Source organism: Solenopsis invicta, chromosome 3 (genome assembly GCF_016802725.1).
Source record: "Solenopsis invicta isolate M01_SB chromosome 3, UNIL_Sinv_3.0, whole genome shotgun sequence".
Classification (NCBI taxonomy): Eukaryota; Metazoa; Arthropoda; class Insecta; order Hymenoptera; family Formicidae; genus Solenopsis; species Solenopsis invicta.
In genome coordinates this window covers 22506447-22533503 of record NC_052666.1, presented here as the reverse complement: position 1 = coordinate 22533503, position 27057 = coordinate 22506447, and the positions used below count along the sequence as shown (strand labels likewise).

At 31.7% G+C, this 27057-nt stretch overlaps 3 protein-coding genes across 17 annotated transcripts; 2 read left to right on the top strand and 1 right to left on the bottom strand.

The window, feature by feature from the left end:
* The first annotated feature begins 9987 nt into the window (after positions 1 to 9987).
* Positions 9988 to 12997, top strand: LOC105196709. Of its 14 annotated transcripts, none has more exons than XM_039447133.1 (9): positions 9988 to 10188; positions 10477 to 10572; positions 10758 to 10927; positions 10976 to 11177; positions 11258 to 11386; positions 11672 to 11857; positions 11955 to 12222; positions 12291 to 12477; positions 12824 to 12997. In XM_039447133.1, exons 3-9 carry the CDS (start codon positions 10828 to 10830, stop codon positions 12907 to 12909), a joined length of 1158 nt encoding a protein of 385 aa, XP_039303067.1. In that variant the 5' UTR covers positions 9988 to 10188; positions 10477 to 10572; positions 10758 to 10827; the 3' UTR covers positions 12910 to 12997. The 14 variants fall into 14 exon arrangements, with proteins under 14 accessions (XP_039303067.1, XP_039303063.1, XP_011161083.1 ...); XM_039447129.1 differs by having other exon boundaries at positions 10676 to 10927; XM_011162781.3 differs by having other exon boundaries at positions 9989 to 10188; positions 10991 to 11177.
* LOC105196711 (coiled-coil-helix-coiled-coil-helix domain-containing protein 1) lies at positions 12934 to 13998 on the bottom strand. The gene is made up of 3 exons (XM_011162782.3): positions 13857 to 13998; positions 13501 to 13631; positions 12934 to 13329 (listed from the first exon to the last, which is right to left on the bottom strand). The coding sequence occupies exons 2-3, from the start codon at positions 13625 to 13627 to the stop codon at positions 13097 to 13099; spliced, it is 360 nt and encodes a 119-aa protein (XP_011161084.2). The 5' UTR covers positions 13628 to 13631; positions 13857 to 13998; the 3' UTR covers positions 12934 to 13096.
* A 1275-nt stretch (positions 13999 to 15273) lies between these two features.
* LOC105196708 (glucose-6-phosphate 1-dehydrogenase) lies at positions 15274 to 26320 on the top strand. 2 transcript variants are annotated; one of them, XM_011162772.3, is made up of 7 exons: positions 15274 to 15494; positions 23846 to 23967; positions 24089 to 24453; positions 25034 to 25632; positions 25707 to 25912; positions 25999 to 26159; positions 26230 to 26320. In XM_011162772.3, the coding sequence occupies exons 1-7, from the start codon at positions 15476 to 15478 to the stop codon at positions 26318 to 26320; spliced, it is 1563 nt and encodes a 520-aa protein (XP_011161074.1). In that variant the 5' UTR covers positions 15274 to 15475. The 2 variants fall into 2 exon arrangements, with proteins under 2 accessions (XP_011161074.1, XP_011161075.1); XM_011162773.3 differs by lacking the exon at positions 15274 to 15494 and adding an exon at positions 18874 to 19879.
* The last annotated feature ends 737 nt before the right edge of the window (positions 26321 to 27057 follow it).

Sequence of the window (27057 nt, the reverse complement as noted above, 5' to 3'; positions counted from 1 at the left end):
CATAAGATAAATATGTTAGAAAGTAATATAAATTATGTAAAAAAATTAATACAAAAAATATAACACTTCAACATAGTTTGATAATACTCTGTGGAAACATATTTCTTCATGTTGACACGTACATTTCATTCATTTCTTTTAAGCTTTATGTTTTAATACTAAATTATTTTTATAAATTGTATTATTTTAACGCTAAAAAATGTTAAATATAAATTTAAAACAAATAATATTCAAATAACAATAATATATTGTTAAATTAACACTTGTACATGTGAAAAATTCAACACAAAAATTTTAACAAGGACCAATTTTAACATTAATACAAAATGTTTTATATTGTGTACAAATATTTTCAGAGATGTTAAAATACATAAAAGTTATTGAAGAATATCTTTGTAAAAGTAGTAGGGCACAGATAAAAAATTCGAATATGTCGTATGTTCGATCTGTTTAAATAGTTCGAAATAAAAAATGAGACAGTTCGAACTTAAGGAGTCTTAAGGTGTCTTAATGTATTACGAAAAATTTTTTAATTTCATAAACCATTCTATTATTGCGTTCAATATCTGTATACAAAATTTAAGCATAATTCTCTTAATAGTTTAAAAACTATTTAATTTTTTATTTATTCTTGATTCTTTTATAAAATTGCGTTTTATAATATTTATTTGCAAATTTGACAAGAAATTTGGAATTACGAATTAAATCAAATTTTTGTATAATTTTTAGACATAAAAATTATAAAAAAGTTTTTTTAGTAAAAGCACTAGTAAACAGTTCTTTTAATAGTCAAAATAAATAATTATTGTAGTACTAAATTAGAACATTTTTGTAAAGGTACAAATGAGAATAATATGTGATAACTTAATTTATAACAATTAAAATGGAAAAGCATAAAAGTTTAATTTAAATTTGATAACAAGACATGAAAGATGAAGTGGAAACATTTGTGTCATGTTAGGAATAGAATGTAAAGATACATCAAGTAAAAACATTTCCATAAATATACGTTCTGTTTTCGTTAATACCAAATATAGAGAGGAATTAAATAGTGGAAAAGTGGGACGTATATCGCGGTCATAGTTCTTTACAGGAATATTCATCGAGCAATTGGTTGATCATTTTCAGATGTGATAACATGCTGACCGGCGACCCTCGAAAATTCAGAATACTAAGACTACCACTAATAATAAATATGATTATCCTCGTCGAGAACCGACCCATCCCACGTTACAGATAATTATAATCCCGGCGCTGGTTTTTCAACATGACGCGATCGATATCTCCTAAGCGTGTGTTACGACATTCCAGTTAATTCTGCCTATCATTATTGTCTATTAATAATAATGCTCGGCTCGAATAACTCGATATAGCACTCGATTTGCGTCAATATAGCACTATTTTCAGACGCGATAAATTCCCTAAATGTACTTTTTCTTGCAATCGGCCGTTCAATGTCACTTAATTGAGCTCCGCCTATTAATTAACCTTCGCACGTTGTTACCCTTGATTTGTTACCAAGTGCTCGTCACGAATCCTTAAGTCATTCACGGACACTTCGGTTCTCAACATTACGTTACAACGTGCGAAGTTTGCCAGAACTTCGCTGAAGAGAGAATAACGTTTTATTAGTTGAAACTCCGCAACACGATAATTAGCGCATACAAGCTGTTATCTCGAGAATCCATTATTCAGCGCTATCCTCAGCTGCAATCGAAAAACGTTAGAAAGCGATGGAAATCAATCCAGTTCGGATTCCATAGAGCCGAAGCTCTGTTACGCTCTCTCGGAATCGTGTCCGAAGAATTAATGCCGAGCCTAGAGCATCGATATATCGGTTCCCTGCAAATGACCTGGTTCGCTGCAAAGGTTGCAAAGGGTCAATTAATCACAATATCACCATCATCCGCTTCGCGTTATCCCCCGCAGTACGTACTGGCAGCCTCGCATCTAAACGCTCTCATTCATCACCGGCACCTGATATCGGCTATTTTCGCACACGCAAGCAAAAGCCCGACATATTTTCCTGCATTATTTAACTTCGATTAAACGCGCGGGACGCGTTTATCCGGTATTCGATCCGCTTTTTGCTCGCGTGATGAAAGATGCATCCGCGATATCGACGGTGAAGAAGATAAATTCGCCATCTTAGACTTAGATCGAAGACGACATGCAACATCTTAATCGAATTACTTCAAAGCTCTTCTTGCTGCTTTAAATAGATTGGTGAAATTTGAATATTATATTTCTTAGAACATTTTAGAGTTATACCGCGATACGTCCAAAACGAATTAAACACAACCGAAAATACGAATGTTTTAACTTACATCAAATTAAATCAAACGACGTTAATGTAAATTTAAGTATTATAAATAATTTTTAATTAATTTTCATAAACTAAAAAATATTATTATACGCAACATAACGTATGTATATTTGTTCAGCCTGCTTTTCGTTAAAATATTTCAAATCGATTTTAACTGCTCCTCCTGTCAACTTTTCACATTTAAACGGTAACGTTCAAGAAACTTTTAAGAATGTTTTGATTATGCTATACCAGCTAAAAATTATCGAAACTTGAAAACTGCAAACTTGTTAAGTTTATTTTTTTTTTCTTTGTTAATCAACGACAAAAAATTTTGATTCTACTAGAACAACACAAGCGCGCGCTACACGCGCGCCATTTATTTAGTTTCATGTTTACATTTAACTAAACATAAATAATTACAAAATATAATTATACATTTATGATTAAAAATCATAGAGTTCACGATGACAAATGATAGATTATCTTCTTGATGACAGATTATGAATAAATAAAAATAGAATATGATTTGATTTATTATTAAATGTCTATTAAACTATTAAATGTATAAAATTATCATTAATAAATAAAATACATTAATATCACATTCTTGTAATTGATATGTACTATGTAACTTTTTTATGTCCTTTATATAACAAAATCTATAAAAAATATAAACATGTTATAATTATTTCTTTTATAATTATTTAATATGCAACAACGTTTGTAGTTAGCATGTGACACAATTGTACTTTGTATTAAAAAAAATATTATACACGATGACTCGTGTATAATAGCTGACAGTTGTTACAACACATTTTTACTTTTAAGCATTTTGAAATGTTTTCAAGGTACATTTTAATTATATATACTTCCTCATTGTTTTTAAATTTGAACGTAATGTATACTAAAGGGCTGAGTTCAACAACATTAAAGATATTATTTTATCCTTGTTGTTTAAAGTTAAACAAGAATAAAATTGCATCTCTAATGATATCTCTAATGTTTCTGAACGTAGGAAAATTCTAAATCAAGAAAATTCTAAACGGAAAATAAACAAATATATACTTTCGTAACAAAATACTGTATATTTTTGTAAATGTGCCATTGCTCGCAACTTCGAATAATCAAGTGAATATCGAGTGAGAATGACGTGCCTCGATCGCGAACAACTTAGAGAGCAAAAGTATTGCGCAAATTCTTGTTCGTAAACACCAAAAATTGCAATTATTTCTGTATTCTCTATGATTATCCTTGCTTTCTTTTTTTCTCTTAGTGTTTTCAAGTCTGTAAAGTTTGTCAATTGAAAAATTATTTGCAGTAGATTTTGATTTTGTAATTTGAATTAAAGTGCTTCATTTTGACTTTTCACCAGCTATTTATTGCGTTATTATTCAAAAATTTGCGTTTGTGTAGATGCACATGACGTATGTGAATGTACGGAGCTTAGATTGGAGTATGGGTTCGCTGACAATAAGCCCAAATGGCTATGTGAATCAGCAATCTCTACAAGTATTTCTGCAATTAATTTTGCCTTTGATTGATTGCACCATTGATCATTGCTTTTCATTCATTTCTTATTGTACTTTTAAATACGTACACGATATGATTGTAGTACAAGAATATACCTACTAGCCTACTAGACTAGTAGGGCTTCCAAGTTTGAGACGGTAGTCAAGCAACAGTCAAGTGGTGGGGATGAAAGCCATGGCACACGGCGTTTGCGCTCGGCGTTTCGGCATATCTAGAATAGTTGTTTCACGTCGTGTGCCATGGCTTTTGTCCCCTCCACGTGACTGCCGCCTGACTACCGTCTCGGACTTGGAAGCCTACTAGATATATTCTTCTACATCCTTTCTCTCTGTATTTTTCTATATCGTAATAAAAGTTTTATTTACTTCCAATGTATGTGTTACTCGATAGAATAATGAAAGACTGTATCAATATACATTTCTTGAAAATTTAGAAGGTCCGAGAGGATTTTAATTTCAAGATGATTTGGATTTTGTTCTTAATTGTTATTTATGCAATATCAGCTAGCAATTCGAATTTTAACTATGGCCGCCTCAATAAGATTATTTCACGTCTGTGTTCACACTACACTCTCATATTTGAGTGTGTAGTGTGAACATAGACGTGGAAAAAGCTTATTGAGGCGGCCATATTGGACACGAATTAAAATCCCAATGGTAATATGATCTTAAGAGAGTTGGGAGAAAAAAAACACACTTTGATAAAAGGTAGAAGCTGAAAGAAGTAGGAATTGGTAAACAACAGCTAATGAAAAGCACATCTTTATCAGCAAAATCATCACTGCCGCAACATGGAAAGTGTTGGCACATTGTGCTTCAAGCATTGGAAGGCGATTGTAAAAAACTGAATGATCAGAAGCACTCTCTTCTCGCTTTGCGTTTAGCAAATTGTTTTCTGGAAGATTCTGGTCACGCGAACTGCAACTGTCATCTCAGTGAAGCAGAAGGTGAACGTCGGTAAAACAAGTATTTTTTATTAGTTTCCTATATTTTATGTTTTATCATGAGACAATTTACTGATATTTATTTCATAGAAAATGCATCGGCGACATGGCACAAAGAGAGTTCAATGTGTACATTGAATTCTACATCCATGTAACTATGTGTTTGTTCTTAAATCATAAAGCTTAGCAAGCTGAAGACGATAACACTATAAAGCTGTAAGCGCATATATAAGATCCTAATAATATTTTTACACGTCACACATTTACTTCAAAAGTAAACTCAATAAATAAAAATTTCTCGAATAAGAGGAAGAACTATTTTCCAACATGACAGAAAATTATTTTGCCAATTATTTGATCAGCCAATGATTTTTTGTTGACAAATCGTTTTTCCCCCTTTTCTGAGAGACTTAATTTTTTAAGTTGTATCACTTTTGAAGCAAGGCTGACATGTGAAATACAAAAGAACTCACATTTTTCTTCATATTTAAATCTAGATTGTTTCAAGTATCCTCCCGGATGAAGGAACTATTGGAAGCATCGGAAATGCAAGGTATAATAGTGTTACGCCCGATATTGCGGAGTTTGAATGGTTGTCATCTGTTGACGATACTCATGTTGTTGTTTTTCTGACTTTTAAAAAAGTGTCACGTTAATTAAAAGGCCTACGTTTTTCTAAAGCTTGCCTATTTATTTCTCGTGTGTACGAGTGTAAACTGAGAGCGCGAGTGTACTAGAGTAGATTGACCCTGCGGGACGTAACAATATTGAAATCAAAAGGAGGGTTTGCGTATTCAAAACGAGCTGCTAGATCACAGCAAGGAACTCGGGACTGTACTAAAGACTTCATTCGAGACAGTTAGCAATATGATGTCAGATTTTAAATGAGTTCGTAAAAATAATCTTTACAACGTTTGAAAATTTAGTGAAATTGCAATTATTAATAAACTATCGATTTGAGACTCTTAATCAAATTTTAGAGAATTGGTAAAAGATCAAAAAGAATTTAACGAGATTTTCTTGAATATACGCACTTTCCAAAGTTAGATTATTGGAATAGTGTCCTGGTTTTAATCTATTATATTTTACACCGGCTGTATTCTCTGCGCGCTATTCAGTTTATTTTTTAAACTAAACCAAATTTGAAAAATTTTTAAGCTAGCCATATTATTACCACTTTTTTTCTTCTACCAATTATGCATTTTTATAAATCACGTCCTAATAAATATTTTATTACTTTAGATTTAGATTCTGTTAAACAAGAAACTTTGACGAATATAATCGTTCAAGTTTCAATATAAAATATTGATTATTAATAAAATTATTCGATAAAATAAAATTAGTTGCTATATTACTCCCTTCTCCTCTATTAAAACAATTTATGAAATTTTTATATATTTTTTTTATACGTGATACATATATATCTTTAAGGGAGAAGAACTAGGAGGCTTAAAAACGTAAATGGAAAACAAACATACGATGACAAACATGTCAAAGTGTGAAATTTTCAGACACGTAATCGGTGACCGCACAATGCTTCTGCCTTTGCATTTTTCAGACAACACGGCGCGACGGGGATGCAAATGTGGGGCAAATCGAAACTGCAATCATCCGACATTGACTAGCTCCTCGTCAGGGATCGGGGGTATTTTTAATACCCACCCTCCTCCCCCGCTATCGGGAAGCGGTGGCGACGAGCTTGACGTCAAGCGGGCTGGAGACGCGGATGATTTGCTCCGACGGTATACATACGGTATATACTTTGTCAATAGCATGGGACGCGCCGCCGCTCAGGTGATCGATCGGTCACCGCCTTCCTCTCGCGATCGTCTCCTCTCCCGCGCGATATTTTCTCCCCTTTCGTGTCTTGGAGGCCACGCGATGATCGATCGCTGTCTGGCCTTGAGATCACTCGTCCGCTACACGAAATATCGATAATTTTAGTTGCACACAATCCTATCCCATTGAATTATCGCCACGGGCACGAGAGAGAGAGAGAGAGAGAGAGAGAGAGAGAGAAGAATGATCTTCCCGAGAAGAAATCTAAGAAGTTACGCAATAAATCAGAGACTGTATATACATTGTGAAAAGGATATGTAAACGTATGTGAGCATAAAATGTATGCGTTGCATACGTATTCCGTTATGAATCGTACGGTCTTTGCACTTGTCCATCATGTAATTTTGCGCATCTTTTTTTATGACATGTGTATGCATATATTATATATTGAGTCGGCTCTTTAGTTGTGATTAATATTTTATCATAGAGTCATAAGAGCGATGGTAATGATATAGTATCATGAGAAACTGACGTCAAAACACTAGTCACGGAGATAGTCTGTTAAAGAGTCTGTCTATATTTCCACTGCGACAAATGTTATCAAGGATAAAAAAACCAAGGAGAGTATAATCGTTTAGTGTAACTCACTCGCGACTTACATCGAGCCAGCGGCGTAGCTTTTCCTCTAAATTCACCGATTCGTTTCTCAAATACGTACAATATAATTTTGACATTTTAGTATCCGACTTGAGCATCTTACGTAATTATTTTGATGATCTAACGAAATTGTATTTATCCAACTAAATTTTTAGATACGTAGTTTAGCAAAACCGTTCTTTCCATGTATATAATAAAAAACAGAATATGACACATACACGCACACATTTTACTGTTTTATTATAATTTAATAGTAATGTTATTATAAAAAGAAATACTTAAGAAATACTTAAATATTAAAACTTATTTTAAAAATAAATTGAAATCTCACATACAAATTGGGTCATTTAATTTCATAATTCCTTGATAGCATAAGGTCACTGCACTAGTCCGTAAACAAATAAAAAATTAAACCAATCAATAAATAAATAAAAATAACTTAACGTAATTACATTTTCAAGTAAAAAATGATATTTTAATCAAATTTATATGAAAATTAGATCTAAAAATATCAATTTAATTTGTAATGTATTATTTATAAGTCTTATTATTTTAAAGTTTAAAGTGATATACAGACACATATAAAGCGTGTGTGCGTGCACGTGCATACGCTGCATCCTTCTGCAGCTACGCCTCTGGTCGCTGGCGTCTTCATGCGAGTTACGAGGAGGACAGCCGGGCCGAACAATGATCCCGAAATGTCCCCGCGCTCGTTCGGTTAAACCGGTCTTTAAGAGGCAAGCGAGGAGATCGAACCCGTGTCACTGTACTGCCTGTTTACCGTACCGTATTCACTTATTTTCGGTCCGCACGAATTCAATGGCAAGCGACGCTGGCGGTTCGCCAACGGCGCGGCGCCGCGACGCTGCTTCGGTCAGGAACTCCGTTCGACAGGCTCGCTCTTTGATTTAATGGTGCACCGATACTCTCGTTAAATCGATGAGGAGCACTGTAGCTGAGAATATTTGTCACCTTGAGCGGCAGCAATTAAATGGTTGATGAAAAATCATTAATGAGACACAACTTTAATCAATTCGATCTTTGACTATGATGCAGATGATTAAAAAATAATTTAATTGAAGATAATGAAAAAAATCTTAAAGGATTTGTTACCGAGATTAAAATTTAAAAATTAAAAATTAAAAATAAAATTAAAAATTAATAATAAGTAAATATTGAATTAAGTTACTTCTTGATGAAAATATTTTAATAATTGATATCAATAAACTATACCTTTTCTTATGTAATTAAATAATTATTGAAGCCACTCAATGTTTAGTTGAACATATATGACTAAATATTTCAGTTTTTTAACAAATTTTTGGTATGATAAAAAATTATGTTTTAAAATATAAAAATATTTATATTTTCTAATATTTATACCTTTTAATGGTTATAATGTTTGCAACCAACACTTCCGAATTAATTAATAAATTCTGTTTAAATGTAGCTATTAAAATAAGAACTTAATAAATGTGATTTCAGTTCTAAGATTATAAATAATTATTTTATAGTTTAAATATTATTTATAGTTAGAATAGAAAGAATATAAAATATTTTTGAACAAATAAGGAAATTCTGCCATAGAAGGCATTCTTATTCAATTTGTATTTTTGAACAAATTTGATAATTGTAAACATACATAACTTGCTTACACGACAAAGTAAAACTTCTCATGTAAAAAATAAATTTCTTCATGTAAACAAGTTAATCTGTTCAAGATTATTAAATTCTTTCAAGAAGATTATATATTCTTACTTATATATGAGAATATAATTGCTGGTTTGATAATATTTTCTTTCTGTGCAGTAATAAACATACTGTGATAATTATCAGTTTCAAAGAAACAGTAAGATTCTGAATAAATTTTTTACAATTAATGCTATTGGACCAAAGAAAAATACTTCGGGCTTGTTTGATCAATGTCGATATAAAATCTAGTCTAGAACGGGATTGTTTTTGGTCGCAACAAACATTTTTTAAATTCATTTATTTACGTAACCTATGTATACAAAATTTTATTAAAATTTATCACTTTGCAAAATTCCTTTAAGATAGATAACAGTTTATCAGGATATAAGAATGCAGATATTCGTCGGCGAATCTCCGACATCGAATCAAAAAAGTTACCAATGGCGAATCGGATCGTGTATGATGATTTTAACGAAGAGAGTTCAAAAGAAACGAGATCGATGTAGTAAGCTAATAACGTACCTGACGACTCGTGAACTGCATTTCCGCTGCACTCGGTAAGAAAATGACGTCACAGATACTTGTGAATTTTGGTCCATTCCGAAAGACGCGAATCGTTGATACCGAGGGTTAGCGGAGTCAGCACACTTACGATGGCAATCATCGCATTCAGTAGGATTAATATAATTGAGTTATATTGATATATAAATCGTATCGTCGAATTGAATGTCCAACGTCTCACCAGACCCACGATTTCGCGCAAGAAATTCACTTTGGATGGTAATAAGCGACGAGCGATGCGAAACCGATCCTCACGGTGTCTTCCTGGCGCGTCCTACCATTCGAGAATCGCAATATCGCATCCCATCGATATATCGCGACCCTCGAAATATCGAAGGTTGAGGCGGCTGAGCGAACTCATTCGTTCCAATCGCACTTTCTGCACGCAAACGAAGAGTAAAAAAAAGCACGATATAAAAATATGTACAAAGTATTTATGTACATTTATATTTCAATTTTTCTTATATGTTAAAAATATTTTATAAATACTATGCTCTGTCCGAGTTCGTCTTGCTGCCACGAGACTTGTGAGAGGGCGCTAGTGTACGGCGTCACTTCGCGCAGGTGTTTACAATAGCACCAAAATGGTCAACTGTCCGTTGCAGACTGATTTAAATCTGACGCCGTGCTTCTCCAAATAAAATCCAAATGTATCTGTTACTCATCGCTCAAATTCACATAAAATGTGTCATTACTCGCAACTTCAAATAAATATCAAGTGAGAATGATGTGCCTCGATTGCGAACAGCTCAGAGAGCGAAAGTATTGCGCAAATTCTCGTTCGTAAACACCGCAAATCGCAATTGTTTCTGTATTCTCTATGATTATCCTTGCTTTCTTTTTTTCTCCTAGTGTCTTCAAGTCTGTAAAATTTGTCAATTGAAAACTTTGTCATCTTTAATTACCTGCAGTAGATTTTGATTTTGTAATTTGAATTAAAGTGCTTTATTTTGACTTTTCGCCAGCTATTTATCGCGTTATTATTCAAAATTGTGTGTATGTGTAGGTGCACATGGCGTATGTGAATGTATAGAGCTCAGATTGGAGCGTGAGTTTGTTGACAATAAGCCCAAATGACTATGTGAATCAGTAATCTCTACAGGTAATTCTGCAATTAACTTTGCCTTTGTTTGACTGCACAATTGATCATTGCTTTTCATCCATTTATTATTGTACTTTTAAACATGTACACAATATGATTGTAGGTATATTTTGTGTCTATATCCTTTCTGTATTTCTCTGTATCACAACAAAAGTTTTATTTACTTCTAATGTGTTACTCGATAGTATAATGAAAAACTGTATCGATATACATATCTTGAAAATCCAGAAGGTCTGAGAAGGTTTTAATTTCAAGATGATTTGGCTTTTGTTCTTTCTTATTCATGAAATATCAGCCAGCAATGGTAATGTGATCTTAAGAGAGTTGGGAGAAAAAGAATACACTCTGATAAAAGGTAAGAAGCTAAAAGAAGTAGGAATTGATAAACAATAGCTAATGAAAGGCACATCTTTTTCAGCGAAATCATCACTGCCGCAACATGGAATGTGTTGGCACACTGCACTTCAAGCATTGGAGAGTAACTGTGACAAACTGAATGATCAGGAGCATTCGCTTCTCGCTTTGCGCCTGGCAAATTGTTTTCTGGAAGATTCTGGTCATGCGACCTGCAACTGTCATCTCAGTGAAACAGAAAATGAGCGTCGGTAAAACAAGAAGTATTTTTTATTAATTTCCTATATTTTATGTTTTATCGTCAGACAATTTACTGTTATTTATTTCATAGAAAATGCATCGGTGGCATGGCGGACCGAGAGTTCAATGTGTACAATGAATTCTACACTCATGCAACTCATATATGTTTCTTTTTGAATCATGAAGCTTGGCAAGCTGAAGTCGACAACACTATAAAGTTGTAAGCACACATCTAAGATCCTAATAATATTTTTACACATCACACCTTTACTTCAAAAGTGAACTTAATAAATAAAAATTCCCAGAATAAGAGGAAGAACTATTTTTCAACATGACAGAAAATTATTTTACCAATTATTTGATTAGCCAATGATTTTTTGTCAGGTTAAAAAATCGTTTTTCCCCCTTTTCTGAGAGACCTAATTTTTTAAATTGTGTCACTTTTGAAGCAAGGCGGACATATGAAATACAAAAAACTCACGAATTTCTTTGTATTTAAATCTAGATTGTTTCAAGTATCCTCCCGGATGAAGGATCAACTATTGGAAGCGTCGGAAATGCAAGGTATAATATTGAACAGTCAAAAGGAGGGTTTGCGTATTCAAAATGAGCTTCTAGATCACGGCAAGGAACTCGGGACTGTACTAAAGACTTCGTCCGAGACAGTTGGCAATATGGTGTCAGATTTTAAGTGAGTTCGTAAAGATAATCTTTATAACGTTTGAAAATTTAGTCAAATTACAATTATTAATCAACTATCGATGTGATGTCTCTTAATTAAATTTTAGAAAATCGGCGAAAGATCAGAAGGAATTACTTTACGAGATTTTCTCGTATATACGCACTTTCCAAAGTTGGATTATCGGAGAAGTGTCCTGGTTTCAATCTATTATATTTTACACCGTCAGCTGTATTCTCTGTGCGTTATTCAGTTCGTCTAAAAGAACAGTTGACGCGAGAATTACGCTCTTTAGTATTCTAAGTTTAAATATAGTGGCTGAGAGAATGCTGGTTCAATATTATGATAAGATTACTTTTCAGTCTCCAGATGATAAGGTAATATTACGAATTTTTTAAATGAATTTTTCTTACAAAAAAGGTAAGTGCCAGATTCTCTTTTACAGGTGCACCTGCTAAGTACAACGTGGTTGTACAGAAAAATTGCCTTGACACTTTGTGTTGTAACATTGTTCTGTACATACTATTATTATAAAGACGAACACTTGGAAAATTATAAGGCTTTGCAACGAATCGAGCAGCAATTGGATGGCATACAACAAACTGTAGTTATTTCCAACATTGAACCAATTCGTACGTATTTAACTCTTACAATATAACGTGATAAACGGCACCTTACAAACATGAGTATATATTTTTGTGTCCAATCACTTTTTTGTCTATAAAGTGCTTCAAAAAATTTAAAAATTCATGAACATATTTTCAAGTTTCTAGAACAAATGTTTGTATTGTATTTTGGGAAAGAATAAAATATAACATAATTTAATATCCTTTAAAATTTCGAGAAATTTACAGAAAAAATCGCTCGGACACAAAATGCTTATGTTTATGATGTAAGGCTTAATCTATTTAATCATGTATAAAATTAAAAAAAAAAGCATTTTTTATGATGAAGTATAATATAGATTATCATATTTAGGTTACTCAAAACGGCTTGCAATGAAACGTTTACATACAGTTTCTAATAAGCGGGAAAACATCATTGATATTAAGAATGACAAATAATTATCTTAAATAAAAAAAACCATCGTCTATGTACACACTTTACTAATACAATTGTACAAATTGAAATAAAGATGTATTTAGAAGTCTTTATAAATATATACATAAACATGTATGCATTTTATGCATTTATATTATGTATGTTAATCTAAATTGACTTACAATGCAATTGGTGCTGCACTATGAAGTGTTATACTGTTGGATATCTTCGAATAAGGTATGTGACCTGTTTATGTGTGAGGTTCTTACTATTAGGTACAGTTACTACTTGCTCTTTCTCAGTTCGCGCATGCTGCATATTATCGGTATAAACTTGGAAGCATTGATTTAATGCATTCAACTGTGGGATACACCTTTTGTCTTCAAACTCATTTTCTTCGAGACAAGTTAAAAGCAAAGACATTTCATATAAACATCCCTTTTCTGAAAACAAATATATTAAAATTATAGAAATCTTTGAAATATTATATTTTATTACTAATTATACCAAATATTGAAACTGTACAGAGTAAAGTTTATAGTTTATGATCCAGCTATTGTAATAAATATACAAATATGTGGAATACAAAAGACAAAATTGCACTCTAAATATACCTTTTGTCATTTGACGCTTTGAGCTTACGAAATCTCTTAGTTTTAATGGCAAGACCGCCTTAAAAGGCACCTTATTTTCATTCTGTGGTTGTCTCGCATTACGAAATAATATCGATGTAAATCTCATTTCTCTGTAATATAATATAAATATGAGGATTATATAAATATACGTACAAATAAACACTACATAAATTACAGTAAAATAATATAGAATTATGAATTTCTTTAACAGGAAGAGGTTAAGACTTTCAAGTTTTATATTAGAGCAATTAAATAAATTATCTTTTATATCGATATACGAGTGCAGTTGACGATAAGATGCAGTTTTAATAGTCAATAGCTTTTGCTAGACGTACATTAATTTTTCTTGTTAGAACGTCTACCGAAACTCGCCGCGATCATAAACATCTATAGGTTAACTGTACTGTGACGTCCTCTCCGCTTGTAGTTGTAGTAGGGATGGGCGATGTTAATCGATTAATCGAAACATCGATATTTTTTCGTGAACGAATACTTTCGCATCGATGATTTTTCTGAACATCGCCCATCACATTCCTAATCAGGTCACGATCGAGTTCGATCTCAGGCAGTCCGCATATACGAATCTTTAATTCGTATAATTAAAGATATATGGCTTGGGACCTCTGGCCAGGGCTTCTGAGGACACTTGCCGTCTTCTTTATTTCATTGGTGCACTGGTTATTCATTATACATATTTTATTTTTAATCAATTTATAATTAATATTTAATCTTTTTCCAATTAAATTATAAATGCAAAAATAAATTTTATTGTGTATTTATATTTGAAATCTGCTTGATATACGTCGTCTGCGTAATCATGTCGTGTTTTACTGGTACGTGTTTTACTTGCATGCATTACTGATGCTTTATATGGATTAGCATAGAATAGAACCAAAAAATTGAGCATTACCTACAGAATTAATTATAGACATTGGCTACATAGTTTAACGTTCACATTTTATTGACATAGAGGCGCTTCAAAAATGAAGTCACAGCTAAATTATGTCCATGACCGCGTTGTGTTAGGTTTCTCGACTGTTTTCGACTTCTCTCTTCCATTTCAGCTGCATTTCAACTATATTTTCGTCTCTCTGATGATGTAGAAACGAATGAGTTATGAGATACGCCGCATAAAATTATCATTATGTCAGTATGCAAACACACAGTTCAATTTCATAAAATTGAAATAAAAATAAATAATTAAGACAAATTCTAATAATTGTAATTCACGATATTCACAATTAATATATTCTCATATAAATATTTATAAATATTTATTACTATTTATTCTTTTCAATCTACACTAAATATTTTACATTTTTTATAAATTTTTATACTTATGTAAATCTTTATGTGTTCAATTTAAAATCACAAAAATATTTATAAAATATTTCGATAAATATATATTTATAAAATTAATATTCAAATAATTATTCTAAATACTTTAATTGTAAATCTCTTCTTACACATATTTTTTTCCGAAAATGTAAGCTGATGTATATTAAATTTCGTTTTTCTTCCTTCATTTCGAGACACGTGCTCTGTAAATAAAATACATAAAAATTTTATAAATCGAAAAAGTACGTCTGTTTCTTTCTCTTTCTCGCGCGCCAAAAAGTAGTCAAAATTCAATCCGGCGCCTAGCGTTCGTTTGCGCATTATTTTTATCGCGTTGATAAAGACACGAGAAACACGCGTGGTAAATTGCAAGAAACGCAAAGGCGAGTTTTAGGGGGGCGCCGTGGAATCGCGGGAACAGAGAGGAACAAGAAAACGCCGTGCACGTCATTCAGACACTTAACCTCAAAGTCGCGCGTGACGGTGTCATTTTGGCGGCAAGGCCACGTGCATTGCCGGGAAACGGGTAAATTCTGACGTGTCGAAAGGTGACCGGCAGGAAGGAGGAATTTCGAAGATTGTGAGGCAGAATTGCGTCAAGGTTCAAGGCTCGAGAATGGCGGAACACCGGAGAAGTGAGTTTATATCAATTATCGGGAATGACAGATGACGGTCATTTCTCAGGCGCGCGATGAATGTTTTGGGTTCTCGAAGAGATAACGGCACGCTTTCAACAACGGCGCAAAAAGATGCATAGAATATCATCATAAAATAAATCGTAGGAAAAACACGAGAGAGAGAGAGAGAGAGAGATAGGGGGGGGAAGAGCGTATTCTCGAGATTTAAATGCTGCAACGTGTTACGCGGAAGCTTGGTGATAAAATGCGTCGTACGATGTAACGTTTCATCTCACGTGATATTGGAGCGACCGTGAACAGTTTCACGTACGCGATAATAATGACGAACGGAGAACGACGAGTAGCGCTCGTCTGTTATCGTGAGATATATACATATATGTATGATAAAATTTGGGTGAATTTTTTATGTGATTTGTAGATCGAATTTCAGATTCTTTACTTTTGTCATGAGATTCAAACATGATAATTTTATGAATATATGTAAACTTTTTTAAGATCGATTTTAACAGTGGATATCAATAAAAATTAAATTAAAAAATGTTAAATAATTACGTATATTTGCAAAATCAAATGACAAATAATTTATAATGAATATTATATAATATATTTAATTAATATTTTAATTAATACATGTCTTAAATTGTATTTATGTACATACTTATACTTTAATAAAGCATATTAATTATTTTGCAGAGAGATCATGAGAATATTATTATCTACGGCACTATTATTGTTGCTTTGGCGATCAACACGAAATTATTCAGATATTTTCGGAAAACTATTATTTTACTTACAAAAAATAAAAATTAAAGATTTTAGAAGTCATAATATTGGGAATTAGAAATTAAATACGATGAAAGTAAAACAACATAGGTTTTAGATTTAATCGAAAAGACGTCTCGAAACTGGAGAACGGCTTTGCCGTTCTAGATTTTGACATAACGTTATTTACAGAGTGTTTTGTAACTATGTAATTCATTCCGAGTTGCCTTGAAAAGTAGGTTCGCGTCATTAACTTATATTGCCGGAGGCACATAAAGAAACAAGTTGTTTCTTTATTGCACAAATGCAATTTATGTTTCTACATCGTTGTTTATGGCAACTTGCGTTTTGTTACGTAAGAATGTATTAATAAAATCAGCGAGAAACTGATGTATTAATAAAAGTTTTGTATTGATAATATCAAGCGAGTGTTGTAAACGTTTTAAACAAGTTTTCTTTCATGTATATAACAAATACGCATTAAATTTTGAATAAATTTTTTTACATGTAGATAGTAAAATAAATTTTATCGCTAATTATCTTGCGAAGTGATTATTAATTACACATTCTTGTAATTGTTTGTCTTTTTTATATGTGTATGTATGTGTGTGTGTGTACATGTATACGATGACACATTGCATATTTTTATTGCATATTTTCTCGTACGAGGAAAGATAAAAAAAATTACAAGCTTTATATTGTAAAAATAAAAATATTTAACAATTGTATTTTATACACACACACACACACACACACACACATTTATACATATTAATACAATTACGCTTTACATGTATATACTCACACATGCATATTACATCTCGAGAGAAAATTTTTTACATATAATTATCGTATAATTATTACATATATTTATATATAATTATATATAAAAAGTTTTTTCCTGGGATGTTACATATTACTTATTACATATTCTATACATGTGTATAAAGTACAACATATAATTATTCTTGTCACACAATAAAATAAGAAATAGTCCAAATAGTATCGCGATTAAGAAAACAGACACATTTATTTAAACTTAAAGTCGTTCTTGACTTTTATATTATAGCGATCGTTATATCTTATGCGCATTTCAAATAAGCTAGAAAGAATTTAAATTTCAAATTTTTATATGTTCTGTTCACATTCCGATTCCGTGCTTCCATTGTCATATACAATGTTAAAAGTATAACTGAATAACTGCATAATTGCAATATAAAATGTAATGCGTTTCCAACAATTTTTACTTAATCTTCAGAGAATGTTTATAATGTTTATATTGAAAAATTATGAAAATTATGATTAAGCTATAACGGCTTGTTCAATTTTATTAATTGTTTACGTCTTCTGCCTGACGATTAACAAACTTGCATGATATTAATTGAATAATTCGCTGCCACAGCAGAAAAGTTGGCATAATTTTGGTTGACAAATTGAAATCAGTTTTTTTCCACTTTAGGCGACACAAATTATCGTGTCGTATTGAATAAAATTGCGCTGTTATTACCAAAAAGAGAGATAAAATAAAGAAAAATATAAGATAAAGAAATCGGATTGAAAGATCATGCACAAAATCGCTTTCAAAATCAAATAATCAATTGTAAGCATCACAAATACGGATCAAATGATCGTGGAAATCTTCTTGAAGCTCTAATTGCGAAAAATCAAACAGGTTTGTTATTAAGGTTGTACGATAATGAAGTCGACTGCGATCAATTAAAAGCTTGCCCTTGAAAATAGAAGTATGACGTGACTTATTACGTCGCGATGATGCCATTCAAGAACCGCGCACTCATTGGCACTCCTGACTGATGGCAGTTCATTGATTTGCTAGTCATCCTTATCATGAGACACAGCGCGTATATTACGAGTATCTCCGCACGCATGACTTGTGCGTGGCATCCACAGTTTTTACGCGTGCACAATGAAAAAAAACCAACAATATTTTCCTTAATTGATCTAATAATAGAACAAATTATTACCAATTGTTTTGCGTATCTTATACTTTTTGTATCGTTATGCGTATCTTCAGCCATCACATTTCTACGAAAATTATATCACTTGTAATAATAGCAATGCAATAATAGCTTATACAGTGTCGCGTAATTGTTAATCAATCTTTTTCGTGATGCTGGATTAAGATCCACTAGAATAAGGGGTCTCGCTGATATCCATACGTCGGTGTTTTCAACAGTCTACGTTTGTGAAAAAGTGTTTGCATTCTCTAAATCTGAATCAGTAAAATCTTACTGGTTTGTAGTGCTATCTTATAACTGTGATTATCAGTGACTAGTCACTGTTTTTCTATAATTCTGATTAAAAGGGGGACTTTTTCACTAATTCCGGAATCACTGAAAGACAGTGCATATATCACCGATTGAAATAGTTATAAATGTAGCACTCAAATCAGACTATTCTGATATGACAATCAGACTGTCTTTCACAGTAAATAATACACTGATTCCGATTTAGGCCGGTATTCATAGTCGATTCTTATATTTAAGATCATCTTAAGTATCATCTTAAGATGCCATCAACCAATCAGAGAGCCGTATTAGCATCTTAAGACGTTACTTAAGACGATCTTGAAATAAGAATCGACTATGAATACCGGCTTTAGAGACGAAAGGTTTAACAGCACACATTTATACATTGATGATACACAAGAATGAGACTGACAATGAGTCATCATTATGCAATGCGTCGTACATTCTCCAGTATACATCGCATACATTTCATTTGCATGGTATCTATTCGCAACTTCTAATTGTAAAGAAAATATTCAAGTAAAAGTAAAAACCGTATGCAGGAAATGTACGATCGCGTAATTGAATCCATACTGATGAAAGAACTTATCATTCCAATGTCTTAAACGGAGCGTTCGGTGATTGTCAAAACTTTGTAAAAACATTCGATCTTCCGCATCCGATTTGCATCTGTATCCAGAGGTCATATCGGAGAATATGCTAATGATATTAACAGAATATGCTAATGATATAAAACAGAAACTAAAATAGAAGTAGATAGAGGCATCGTTTATGATAAAAATTTCTGCGTAACAGAATGGCATTACGTGTGCAATTATTTAAATATTATCGATAAGAGTAGCTAGAGTTATTATATATTTTTAAATAGAATTCTTTCGGTATTAATCACCAAACTATTCTAAACAAAATATTTACATATAAAACGTTTAGATTTATTATGTTGCTTAATTAATTGCTTATGGTTATTGCCAAGCTAAATATCTGGCATTCGAACATCACTTGAAACCTCCTTCACATAATTTAAGTTCTGATGATTTAAATATATTCTTTAAATAATAAATGAATTGAATTTTTATTTTAATGAAAAATTATTAGATGAGAGAGAGATTGGTTTATCTGTCATCGAGAAAACTCCACGATGGTCTCGTAAGCGTTTACGTTTGCTTGATGGCGCGTGGTACGCGCATGCAAGGCAAATCCAACGCTCACAGTCGACGTTGCGCTGGTGAAGCGGCGAGATTGTAGAGAGAGAGATCGGCAAGACCTGCTAACACCGATAGTCAATCGTGTGACTTTTTTAGTGTCTTTTCCGTACGACTTGTTCGTAAACCGTGAAAACCATGAGTACCTCAAGTAAGTTCAAACACAAAAGTATATTTTCGTGTTGTGTTTCTGTCCCAAAAAGCAGCGAATTTAAAATACTATGCGATTAGAATTTTAATCAGTATGATGACAGAATGTTTTATTTGCCAATATATTACTCTCAGCAAAATTTATATTTTCTTTTTTAATAAATGAAAGCTAATTATTCTAAATATGGACATCTGATTTGAAAAAAATGGTAATTATATGCATTGACTCAACTTTTTATAATATTATGAATAATGTGTGACTGTGGTGTGATTAATATCAAGCATTCCGTAATTGTATGTGATTAAGTGTGAAATATAAATCAAATATGTGCCTTTGAATATTTTTGGTGCATTGAAACGATAAATAAAAAAGAGATAAATAAAATTCCTATAAATTTCTTGAAGAATACATTAACCTTCACATGTACATGACATATACTGTAAGATTTAAAAGTTTTCGACAAGGATATAAAAGATAATAAAATAAATTTTAATAAAATAAAAAATAATTAAAAATTATTTTTTATTAAAAAAAATTGAAGCTCGATTTTTGTGAAGAACATTTATCAATAAAAAATAATTACAACGTCAAGGATACTTTAAAATATAATATTTTTTAATTGTAATATTAATTCAGTGTTAAAAAAATGTTTTGAGGTGAAAAGTGGTTATATTAAAATAAAAATGGACGTTTTATTTTATTATTTTTTTTTATATCTCTTTGGACCAAAAACTTTTAAACTTTGCTACACATTTATTTCTCTCATGTTTCTTATTTTGATTCTGCGTCTAACTTTAAATAATTTTTTAAAGTAGTACAAGTAAAAAATTGTATAATACATAGACAAAAGGATGCAACATACTTGATCTTTTTCAAAGAATTTTGCAGTTGAAAGATGTCACCAAAGAATACATAATTAATTAATTTTGTACATATGAAAAAGTCTTTTTTTATATTAAATTGACGCACTGTTAAATTCGTAGTATTGAATTATATCTCATTTAAGTTCTTTTTAATCATTCTTGTAAGCGGTTATTGCTCCTACTTTAAACATTTATTAATGTAAGTTAAATTTAATCAATTTAATTCAAAAGTTTATATGTATATAAATTTAACTCAAATTTATTAGATGCATACATATTAATATGGACACTGCTTTATAAAACTAAGCAATTCAACGAGAACAAAAATGGGTTGATTGGATGAGATTGTTCTTTTAACTGTTTTGAAATACAAATACACATTTCGACATACACATGGAAGTAGAGATAACGCTAGATTCGCCGGCACCTCTATGTAATATATAAATCAAACACATCCTATCACATATGAATCTTTTTCATTAATTTTATCTAATACATCAAGCTATAGCACTACAAAGTAAAATAAAAATATCAAAATACATCAATTTTTAATTATATGTAATTTAATAAAATATTTTAAAGTACATTTTTTAAGCTCTAAAATAAATTTAAAAAATGTGATTAATTTCGATAGTTTCCATTTCAAAAAAGTGAACACAATTATGTGTATTATACAGAAATAAAGTTATTCATTTTAATGATAATTTTTTGTACATAAAGATAATGGCCCCAGCAGACAATAAGTCATTGCTTCAAAGTGATTATCAAAATTCACTTTTCAATCAAATACGATTTATTTTAATCTTTGATGTTATTTGTGACCGTTATTCTGTTTGGGGATTTTCAAAGTATCTTTCGGATAAAAAAAACAGATTTCTTTACGCTAAAAAGCAAGTTTAGTTTCCTGCATGCGCCAATACAATCTTCTATGCATCAGCTCAGGGTTTGTCATGTAATGGTACATTAAGCTTGTTCTTTTTCCAGGACCCCAGAACTAAACTTCTTGCACGGTTTATCCTTTCTCTTTTTCTTTTCACATTGGAAACGTGCTAGAAATTCAATTATTCTCAAATGTAGAAAAAGAACAAACCTTTTGAAATCTATCTCATCCCTTTTATATTTCAAAAATGATTCAAAATAATGAAAAACCACAAAATACGTGTTCGATCGTTTCGAGGGACTACTTTACTGCCCCCAAAAGAGTAGTTTCTCGAAATAATCGAACGTATTTGGTAGTTTTTCATAATTTTGAATAGTTTCCGAAATGTACGGGGTGAGAACAGACTTCATAGATTGTTACAATTCAATGAAAGAGAAGCAATAGGTTTGTGTTTGTGTTCCTTGCACTTTTAGCACTTAAAGTCCTCGCTTCTTCTCTTTTCTCTCTCCCCCCAATGGTTGAATATATATTTGTCTTAAATGTAAAAAATTTTGAGGAAAGTGAATAAGTAGAAAGCCTTCATCGGTCGTAGCTAGGTCTTAGTGCTTTTTATTTATATTTATGTGATTTAATGTACTTCTCCGAACTCAACCAGAATGTGCGCCGAATTAATTTTCGGTCATAACACAGCATGTCGAATAAGAATTAGTAATATCACTATTTATATTAAATTAATTAATTTAATAAATAGTGATAAATTAATTCGGCGCACATTCTGGTTGAGTTCGGAGAAGTATATTAAATCACATAAATATAAATAAAAAGCACTAAGACCTAGCTACGACCGATGAAGGCTTTCTTACTATTCATTGTGTTGTGACACTATCGGTCCAATAACATATTTGTATTTTGAGGAAAAGTTTTCGAGCAACAAATCACACAGTTTCGTTAGACGTCATTTGAAAAGTGTGAAGATATTCTACATTTTTATATTAGACGTGTATATCTCCCCGTGGTTAATTTTCTGCCGCAAAATATCTCTGACCTCGACGAAATTGTAGATTACCATTACTCATTTCATACACAGCGTTATTACATAGAGAAATAGATCATTGGAAGTCTTTACAGTTTGGTTTTTACGAATCTTGAACGTGGTACGTAATTCTGGGAGCCAGAAATACACTGAGTTGAGAAAAAGAATCTCTGGAGAAGAAATAAAACATATAAATCTAGTACAGTACATTTATCTGAAGGACGTCCCTAGGAATTCTGTGCTGTGTGAGAATTAGCTCATATTAAAAGAATAAAACGTATAGGTTACAATAAGCTGAAAAAGAAGTATCTCTAGAGATATTGAGAATCAACTCCAATTCAATTCAATTAACTCGATCGCCCAAGTAATCAATTGACATTTTTCATCTTTTTGGCGTCAAATTACCATAAAAAATATAGTTTTGTCATCAAAATGACGACAAATAAAGTTAGTTTACTACTTAGGTGATTGAATCGATTAAAGTTGATCGGAGTTGGTTCGATGTGGCCTTGATATGGAATACGTATAATTATTGCGACTGGCGGAAGTTGAAGACCGGAAATTGTAAATGAAACTACAACGTTACGTTTCAACTACGTCGAACTTGATAAATATTTCAATTTTATGTAAAAATAAGATAGCAATGAACGCGATCTTATTCTAATTCTTTTAATTATCTAATTGTATCGATCGCACGAATTGTCATCTCCTACACCAAAGACATTCTATAAAAATTCGTCTTCTACATTAGAGTTAATTAAAAAAATTACTACTATTTAAAATAGTTGTTTAATATAATAAAAATAAAATAGTGAAATTTTATAAACAGAATTTTATAAACAGAAAGGCACAAGAAGTATCATACAAAATTTGCATTTTAAACGCAAATTTTTTTTTTTAATCCAGTAAAAGATTCATCAAGTATTGTGTTATATCTTTTCAAATTTTATACCTATTTGCAAATCAGCAAGTTCAGAAAGATATACCTTTTCAACAATTTTCCATTTATTTACATAAATGAAATTATGTATTACGTATGACAAATTAACTATATGTGACTAAGATACTGAAATATTTTTTGATAAATAAAATTCATTTAGATAGGCATTTATACGATGTTGATAAAGAGCTATTAGAAATATAATATAAAAGCTATGATGTCGTTAAATAAAAATTAATTTTAATCCTAGAAACGTCAACGGAGGAGGGGTTGCAGTACTTCAGACAATCCCTGAAGTCAGAAGAAATGGATCATCAAGGAACTCATTTTGACAGACTTATCCCACATGTGTTTGTCATCTTTGGAGCGTCTGTGAGTTTATAACTTTGAAGGAAAATACAAGATAAATTAATATACAAATAACGCTGATTATATAACTGATAGCGAATTTGACTGAATCTAACTACTACTATTTTTTATTGATAACGAAAAGGGTGACCTTGCCAAGAAGAAAATCTATCCGACTCTCTGGTGGCTCTTCCGAGATAATCTTCTACCAAAACCCACCACTTTCGTTGGCTATGCTAGAAGCAAATTGACGATACAACAACTGCGTGAGAAATGTCATCAATATATGAAAGTGAAGTCAGATGAGGCAGAGAAGTATGAAGAATTTTGGAAGCACAATCATTATATCGCTGGTTCCTACGATCAGAAGAAAGACTTTGAACTACTGAATCGTGAATTACAAAAGTATGAGCAAGGAAACACTGCGCACAGGCTGTTTTATTTAGCCTTACCACCGAGCGTGTTCGAATGCGTCACAGTACGCATTCGACTTACCTGTATGGCAGACAAGTAAGAATGAATTTTAAACATGTGAAATAAATTTTCCATGTAAAACAAAAAATAACCGACAAACAAGAGAGCATTAAAAATCGAAAAGAAAAAATATATCAAAATTACTTCCGAAGTTATTAATTCGCTTTATAAATATATGGAATACACTTAAAAAGAAGTATTTCATTTTAAACCATTAACATTTTTTATTTCTGTCACTGTTTTTTGAACTTAAAAGTATTTTAAACTATGTTTACATTTAAAACATTTAAAGCTGTTAAAGATTTCAATTTTCTTTCTTTTTTCACCAATGTAGTTTAATTTTAATCTCTGTTTAATTTACTTTATATCTTTTTCTGATTTTAAGAATTATGAAAAGATAAAAAATAAGTTAAACCAAGATTAAAGCTTATCTACACTAATAAAAATAGATATTACTTTTTTAAAACACTGTTTTAAAACAAAAAACATTTTTAAGTATTTTAAACGGAGACAGAAATAAAACATTTTAATATCTTAAAATACTTCTTTTGTATATATGCATAGTATATATTTAGCATATAAAATCAATATTAAAATTTTGATATTTAAATTTCAGAGGCTGGACGAGAATTATAATCGAAAAACCGTTCGGCCACGATGCCGACTCATCGCAGAAGCTTTCCGATCACTTGGCGACACTGTTCAGCGAAGATCAAATCTACCGTATCGATCACTATCTTGGCAAGGAGATGGTACAAAATCTGATGACTTTGAGATTTGGAAACAGGGTGTTTAATCCGACATGGAATCGGGACAACATAGCCTCAGTGCAAATCACATTTAAAGAACCCTTCGGCACTCAGGGTAGAGGCGGCTATTTCGACGAGTTCGGCATCATCAGGGATGTGATGCAAAATCACTTGCTACAGATTTTGTCCTTAGTAGCCATGGAAAAACCCGCGTCCTGCGCACCGGACGACATCAGAAACGAGAAGGTGAAGGTTCTCAGATGTATCAAAGATCTACAACTCGATCAGGTAGTCCTCGGTCAGTACGTCGGAGATCAGGATGCTGAGGATCCAGAAGCACGTTTAGGCTATTTGGATGATGCCACAGTACCAGCCGGTTCTAACACGCCGACATTCGCGTTTGCAGTGCTAAAAATAAACAACGAGAGATGGGATGGAGTACCATTCATGCTGAAATGTGGAAAAGGTAAAAAGATTGAAGAAGTTGTCCGTTTCTCGGCAAATAAAAGCTCTTTCTCTAATCGTCGTGTGGTGTCGTAGCTCTAAACGAAAGGAAAGCAGAAGTTAGAGTACAATATCAAGACGTACCGGGCGATATCTTTGAAGGAAAGGCGAAGAGAAACGAATTGGTAATAAGAGTACAACCGGGCGAAGCGTTGTATATTAAAATGATGACAAAATCACCTGGCATGACATTCCACATGGAAGAAACAGAATTGGACTTCACCTATGGTAGTAGATACAAAGTAAGTAATTTTATTGAGCAAAGAATTTGTCGTTGAAATTAAAATCGGATATGTAGTAATATATGCTCATTATAAATGTTTTTCAGGGTTGTAAATTACCGGATGCCTACGAGAGACTAATTTTAGACGTTTTTTGCGGTTCACAAATGCATTTCGTGCGAAACGATGAGTTACACGAAGCATGGCGGATATTTACGCCGCTACTCCATCAAATTGAAAAAGAAAAGATTCAGCCGATTCCATACAAGTATGTAGCAAAAAATACTAATATTTCTAACGTGGGGAAAATGTATATTATTGTTCGTTAAAAATTATAGGTATGGCTGTCGAGGCCCAAAAGAAGCCGACGACATGGCGAAGAAAAATAATTTCATGTACTATGGTTCGTACAAATGGGTGAAACCGTGAAATCAATGTCGATTACTGTGATATGGGATTTTTTATGCAAAAGTACAAATCTTAAGATAATTAACATAATATTTAAAATAACGCATAATTGTTGATTGTCACATTCCAAAAATTTTAATGTTATATGGCAAATATTTTTTTTCTAATTTTACATGTAATACTTGTATATATTCTATAGTTTTTGTCGATTTTACATATCCGATTTCATCATGTATATATTTGAAAATATAAGGTTTGTTCTTTGTCACTAAGATACCTACGTTAGTGTGGAAAGTATACACTGATGTGTTGTTTTTAGCGGAATTGATCAGCTGTACCTATTTTTTTGTAAAGCAATGATACTAAATGCAAGAGTATTTATTATATATAAATATAAAAAATAATAAACATATAAATACGCGCGCGCGCGCGTACATATAAATATGTATATGTATATTTGTATGTATATATGTATACATTAAATATATGTATAATTCTCTATTATTTTCATTTTTATTAGTGCAAATATAATATTATTTTGCAAATATTATAAGTATATAAAATTAATATTTACATAATATCAAATAATATTTTCTATAATTTTATATTTTAATGTATTTTTTTAATTATTTCAAAAACCAAACGCAATATTCAGTTTTGTAACTCAACAGCATAAAAAAGACCAGTTTACTAAATTACATTTTCTTAGAATTTTTATATTTCATTAGTTATGATAAATTTATAACATTATTAAATTA